The sequence below is a fragment of the Amphimedon queenslandica genome, unplaced genomic scaffold (assembly GCF_000090795.2).
Source record: "Amphimedon queenslandica unplaced genomic scaffold, v1.1 AMPQUscaffold_13495, whole genome shotgun sequence".
Classification (NCBI taxonomy): Eukaryota; Metazoa; Porifera; class Demospongiae; order Haplosclerida; family Niphatidae; genus Amphimedon; species Amphimedon queenslandica.
Window position 1 is genome coordinate 20,542 of NW_003546269.1, and position 6,868 is coordinate 27,409.

Below are 6,868 nucleotides of genomic sequence, written 5' to 3' on the forward strand. Positions count from 1 at the left end.
ATAGATCTAATTATACATTTTACTTACCATGCAATAATCCATACCAATTGATAGGTCAGTGAGTTATGCAGTGCTGAATATCCTAATAATATAATCGTCATTATACTCAATGTTCACAATGAGATACAAGGAAACTACAGTATACCACCAGAAGTTCACAATCAAATGGAGATAATTAAAGGAGATGTATCTATGCCTAATAATTTAACTGCATTCACTGTTATTGTATCAATGAGCAATATGGGAGGAGAGTTCCTACCTATACCACCATTTAAATATGGTAAGAAATCTATTTTTACTCTTAAATTAACTATGTACACATGCTATTAGCTAAAGTGGGACCAGTCACTGACATTAAACCTTCACCTGAAAACTGTGATGTTCTTAATATAACATGGGTTGCTCCTCATAGTTCATCTAATATATATGGATACCATTTTATCCTATCTGACAATATCACTGGTGCTGTTTTGATTGAACGACATGTTTTCCCTCAAACTAATTTTCAGTTTCCTGATCCCAAATTATTCAGTCGTCATTATAAATTTGTTATAGCTGGAGTCAATAAATTAGGGGATGGAATATCTAGGGAAAAAATATTCTCTATTCAAGAAGGTATAAATTTGATTTATTTTAGTTTTTAATTATTTTTTGATAGTTCCTAAGTCAGTTGAGGGTACTTCTGTACACTTTATAGAGCAAGACCGTGACAACCATGACAATGCTGTTTACAAGCTAACTATACCAGTAAGAGATATTTATATAGATATTATCTTTATATTCACAACAAATGTTTACAGATTAAATTAGAGTGTGCTCCTAAGGCTCCTCTGCATACTAATATCAGTATACTGTGTAATGAAACTGACCTTGTATATGAGAATAATTCATTAGTTGAGTATTCTTTTGGAGAAAATCTTACAAGGGTCGTATCAGTACCTATGCATCAACAGTGCAATATCACTATTGTGTTTAGTAATGGAGCTGGCCAAAGTGAATCATTTATACTAGCATTTGGTAAGTTGTTTTATTCCTCTCCCAGTGCATAAATACTAATATTTGACAGATACAACAACTCCAGTTGCTTCAACATCAACTACACCTTCTCCAACACAAACACCATCTCCTACAAAACCTCCACCAAATATAGGTTAGCTTTACTTCTATTTCTACTAAGCACTCTTAATAACATTATTAGGGCTTATCATTGGTTGTGTTGTTGCAGCAGTCTTCTTGATCGTAACTTGTATTGTCATAGCAATCATAGGATACAAATGCAGGGTAAGTAACTAAGTATACACACTATCCAAAGTACAAATGCACACATGGTTATGAGAGTATGCTACAGAAATGCTCATTGGTTGGCTGAGTGAATAAGCATGTACTTATATTTTATATAATGTATCTTAATTTACTGAAATATACAATGTATATTATCATAATGTTCAATCTGTTAATACAGAAGAACTGTTGCAAGAAATGTAAAAAGTGAATGATTGAAGCGATAAAGCTCTTAGTGGTAAATTGTATAATCAACATTACAGTTGTTACTAATTTTTTCCTATGTAATGTAGATGTATAAAAGAATCACTTACTGCTGCAAACTAATTTGAATGCTACCTCTTGATGCTGATGCTATATATCATTATTGCCAACTATGCTGTCATTACATTAATTTTTTTCTATGATTATTTTTAACATCATAGTGTATAATAAGCAAAATTTGTTAATATTATTAACAAATTTTGCTAATTTTTTGGAAATAAAAGTCAATTCATTTAAATTTTGTAATTTCTTTTTTTCAATTCTATTAATTAGAAATTTGCTATTATGTTTATTGGACAATATTTATTGGCTCAGACATTCAAGATCTTTTTTAATGTTGAGTTCATAAATATTTCATGAAGTTCTTCCTTTGCTGAGCTGCAGTGTTCTTTCAGAATCTCACGATAATCCGACAAATTCTTCCCATAAAACTCATGAACATGATCATACACATTCTTTTCACCATTTTCAAGAAACGTCCAAAGCTTGCACCAATGAGGCGCTCCGCCAAGTTCCATCCATTTCTGTCCCACCTCTTGAAAGAACGTCTGATAGTTCTGGGTACCAGTGATTGCCGTGAAGCAGAGGATCTCCACCCACGCAGTATGTGTGGTGCTATCATTCAGACGCCTTGAAGCAGGCGAAATGAGACAATCACTTTTACTGATGACACGAAGTACCATTGTAGTACTTAGTGGGAATTGGTCCATTTCTCCTTCTGCATAAGGTAAAAGAAGACATTGCATAGAGTGAAATTATTCTAGCTACATTCGCACAACTCACTTGCTGAATATTCTTTGCTTTTGTCAACAACAAATCTCATGGCAGTCATAAAATTGCTAAAATACTGGTCATCAAGGTTATCCAGGTTAATAGGGAACCCAAACTCCATGTCATAGAAAGGTCCGAGTGAAATTCCAAAGTGAAAGTGGATGGCATTTGTCATCGGCTCATACGTGGTCCCAGGAGGGTTCTCCATCTTTATAAAACTCACAGCATTACTAATGATGGCCGGAGTGAGTGTCTTGAACCGGTCTATGATTGGGTTAGCAACACTGCCATTAATTTGATGCTGCATTGTGTCACGTATCTTCTGCTTCGTCCTATCAATCCTACAATGAAAATAAATGACTCAAACTTTCCACATAGCATAAAGGCATTCATGAGGTAATGTTGTTTTTGAAGTTACAAAGTAATAAAAATGTAGATAAAATAAAATTACAGCACTAATAACTGAATTCTTACTTGTTTACTTCACAGAAAGACTCATCTCTGTTTATGGCTCTGACCCATACCTCATCAAGCTTGGGCTGCCATGTATCCATCAGTGGCAAACCTTGAAGGATCCCTCCATCGAGTCCAAGGCTGGTGAAAGGAAACCAGAGTATCTCCAGTGACCAGTTATCCTGAATGAGCCGAGGAAGGGTTGGTGAGTCCCCATAAAGAAGAGAACCAATGGTCGGGTAGGTGGTATCGACTTTAGCAGTCTTCAGCTTCTCAACTTTTATGGTCATTTCAACGACTGCTCCAAAGACTCCCATGCTCATTCTGATGCCGTTCATGGCTGCTTCTTTGTTGGAGCCTTCTGGCAGGTCATCAGGATAGGTTTTAACTTCACCGCTGCAATCAACAATTTTAACTTGAGTAACCAAATCAGAAAGAATGGATTGATCCTTACCAACACCCTATACAAAATTCAACATAATAGTTGAAACATAAGCCAGCCAAAAATTGTAAACAAAACACTACTGTTGCCAAAAGTGAAATAATGGCATAAATTCTGCAAAATGTATAGTTGAATTGTTCATATGCATTAACTCACATGGCAGCCAGTTGGCATAATACCTCCATATGTGACACCTGTTAGGACGACATTAGACTCAATGCAAATGCTCTCTTTCAAGAAAACCTCAGTGAGCTCACCAGTAGTCACTCCAGGAGAAACAGTCACATGAGTAGTGATATTATTGTCATCTATAAACAGCAAGAGTGCATTATACTCTTATCAATATGCACCCTATTGCTTGTGCATGCATAAAAAGTAAGTTTAATTTGATGGTATAAGAAACTTTGTTAACACTTCAAGTCCTAAATACACTTGACCCCTGCCTAAGGGCTCTTGACCACAAGCTTCTATAGTACCCACAAAGTTGTAGAAGTTTGGCTTCAATATTTACTCACAAATAATCTTATTAACCTTTTACAAGATAAATTCGCTGTCCAGACGTTTCTAAAGACAAGTCACACATGTTAAGGATGATGCTTGATGAGTCTTTGGTACATTTTTCAGGAAAGAGAGGAGTCCAGGTATGATAGGCACCACCAAACCCAACCTATTATTAAAAATATATTTGCACCGATGCACTTTTCAATTAAGTAAATACCTTTACAATTGGTTTCATCTTTCCGGCAGCTTTAATAACAGCTTTCACTTGAGACACATTCTTTGGTTTGCAGTAAAGTATGAGACCACTTGACCTATCAAGATTTCCAGCCCAATTTCCAAATACTGTCATCTTAATTTCTAAACATTCAGAACCTTCCTCATCAGAGACTTTCTGCTGCAGCTCCTTGCGTTTATCTTCAACGATCATGACCAGCTCAGCATTACTGAGTAAGAAATCTGCAGTTGCAAGGCCTTGCTTGTCAGCCTGAGAGCTGTTGAGCACTTCTGGTGCAACGAAAGTATTGATGTTTTGAATCATATTGACATATGATGCGTAGGGCAGAGTTTTCCTTTAACAAGATTTCTTTTAGGGCCATGCTTCTGATATCCAGCTTACAGTCAAGTCAACTAGTCTCCTCAGGCTGAGTCAAGAATAAAAGATGACGTTTACACTGCAAACTTTTACAGACCAATGGAGCCACAGGCTACAGAGATCAGGCAGACCGGGTGACTATTATAGAATCCACAGTAACTTTTTGTAACCTTAAGATCTCGAGGGGTGTAGCTGGACCAGCATGTGCATGTGCTTGTTATTGTAGCAACAATGAATATAATCGTTTCGGTTATAAATTGCAATGAATATAATTATTACAATTTCAATTTTGATGAACCCTCGATTAGATTACTTTTACAGCATAGCATTCCTTAACGAAAGGTGTGGCTTCCAAAAACCCAGCTCAAGCTTCCTCAAGGCTTGTAAAGAAGACTAAAACCTTGGCATCATGGCTTACCCTCCAGAAATAAACCAGTTTACGTGTGGAAAATTTCAATGCGGTTTGAAACCGACTTATCATGCTAAACCACACCGGTTTATGTACTGAAGCAACTGTAGCCTTGTAAACTAATTCAACCACAGTTATGTGTGGACACAATATTAAGCTGGTTTCTGAACGGCTTTGATCCAAACTGGTTTGTAGTGTAAATATAAACAGGGCCTTTCGCCCCATCGCCTTTTGCTTACCATGATAGCATTCCTAGTTGAAAGGTGTGGCTTCCTAATAGCCAGCTCAAACTTTCCTTCCAGCTAAAAAAAAAATACTCAGTAGAACTACGAAAATTGGAACCATGGCTTATCCACTGACTACATTCACAACGTACGACTTTCTCTACAAAATATTGCTGCTTGGGGACACGCATGTCGGGAAAACAAGCATCTTACTTCAATTCGTAGTGAAAAAGTTTTCGATGGACTTCATATCTACAATAGGTGAGGTCCGTGCAAATGTACACGATAAAGTAGAACTAGATCTAATTTTGTCATACATAGATCTAGTGGTTTCATCAAAACCAAGCAAAATTGTTGTATATAAATGTTACTTTTACAGTTTTCAGGTATTCTACAATATTTATAGTTTAAGGCCACTATATACACCAGGCAATGCTATTGGAGGCAATCTGTGGTTACTTTGATCTTCAGGCAACACTGTTGCCTAGAATAGAAACATGTTCTATTCTATGCAACACATTGCTTACAACATCAAAGTAACCATAGATTGCAAGCAATAGAATTGCCTGGTGTATAGTGGCCTTTATACTAGCAGACATTATTCCTGCATGCATGCGCGCGCAACAGCAATCAGCCACACCTTTAAACTTGGAGGATTGGGCGGGGCTAGCTTGAATAAACATAAACGTCATTGACATGGCTTCCGCTTCTATGTTGTCGGAGGTAGGTTTTGACGGATTGACTTCACCGCTGCAATCAACAATTCTATCTTGAGTGACCAAATCAGGTTACCAAACACTATTTTTGCCTTTTTAAAAAGTGAATGCACTGCTGTGCCATAAATTCTGCAAGGAATAACACTATAACAGCAGCATTCCTTTAAATGTTGAAAGGCGTGGCTTCGGATCCAAAAAGCCAGCTCAAACTTTCCTCGGGACTAACAACAGAACTTTGGCATCATGGCTTATCCTCCAGCTGAAACAGCATACGACTTCCTCTATAAGATATTGCTGCTTGGCGACACGCAAGTCGGAAAATCAAGCATCATATTTCAATTTGTAGAAAAAAGGTTTACATCAACCTTCATATCCACAATAGGTAAAGTCCATTAAACCCACTTGCAAATGTAAACAGATGGAAATTCATGTATACATTTATAATTTCCAAGCAAGACTGTTGTAATATTATATTATTATATATAATTTTACTTCTATAATTCATTTATGGATATGAATAGAATTCTGCTGCATGCAGCAGCAATCAGCCACACCTTTCCAATCCCGGAATTGGGCGGGGTTTTCCTGGCAACAAAGTTGACATACATCAAAGTAACCACAAAGTTGCTTTCAACAAAGTTGCCACAGTGGATGTTGGGCTTTAGGGCCATGCTTTTAATATCCAGCTTACTAGTCAAGGCCAAGTAAAGAATAGCAAGATCACGTAGTCTACACTGTACACATTTACAGATCAAGCTACAGACTACAGAGATCAGGCCGGACAAGTGACTATCACTCAAGTTTATAGAATGATTAGAATCCAGAGTAACTTTTTCTAAACAGATCTCGAAGGGTGTAGCTGGACCCGGCGGCATGTGCTCACCCCCTTTAGCTATTATAGCGATAAATTGCAACAAATAGATCTATAATTATAATTCCAATTTGATGAACCTCGAGTCTTATTAGATTAGCCTGTTGACAGTAGACTTTTTATTACAGCATTCCTTAACGAAAGGTGTGGCTTCGAAAAGGCCAGCCCAAGCTATCCTCAAGGCTTTGTATCGAAGACTAGAACTTTGGCATCATGGCTTATCCTCCAGCTCAAGTAACCTATGACGTTCTCTACAAGATATTGCTGCTTGGTGACACGCAAGTCGGGGAATCAAGCATCTTATATCAATTTGTAGATAAAAAGTTTACACTGACATTTATATC

The 6,868-nt window shown here is 37.1% G+C and overlaps 2 protein-coding genes across 2 annotated transcripts; one reads left to right on the forward strand and one right to left on the reverse strand.

The window, feature by feature from the left end:
- Window positions 1-57: 57 nt before the first annotated feature.
- LOC109580365 (uncharacterized) lies at window positions 58-1,748 on the forward strand. The gene is made up of 8 exons (XM_019993418.1): window positions 58-280; window positions 331-615; window positions 659-747; window positions 801-1,017; window positions 1,067-1,150; window positions 1,199-1,281; window positions 1,463-1,519; window positions 1,575-1,748. The coding sequence occupies exons 1-7, from the start codon at window positions 166-168 to the stop codon at window positions 1,490-1,492; spliced, it is 903 nt and encodes a 300-aa protein (XP_019848977.1). The 5' UTR covers window positions 58-165; the 3' UTR covers window positions 1,493-1,519; window positions 1,575-1,748.
- A 29-nt stretch (window positions 1,749-1,777) lies between these two features.
- LOC105316795 (uncharacterized) lies at window positions 1,778-4,528 on the reverse strand. Its single transcript, XM_011411995.2, has 6 exons — window positions 3,930-4,528; window positions 3,743-3,878; window positions 3,368-3,519; window positions 2,791-3,230; window positions 2,329-2,657; window positions 1,778-2,263 (listed from the first exon to the last, which is right to left on the reverse strand). Exons 1-6 carry the CDS (start codon window positions 4,248-4,250, stop codon window positions 1,857-1,859), a joined length of 1,785 nt encoding a protein of 594 aa, XP_011410297.1. The 5' UTR covers window positions 4,251-4,528; the 3' UTR covers window positions 1,778-1,856.
- Window positions 4,529-6,868: the final 2,340 nt, after the last annotated feature.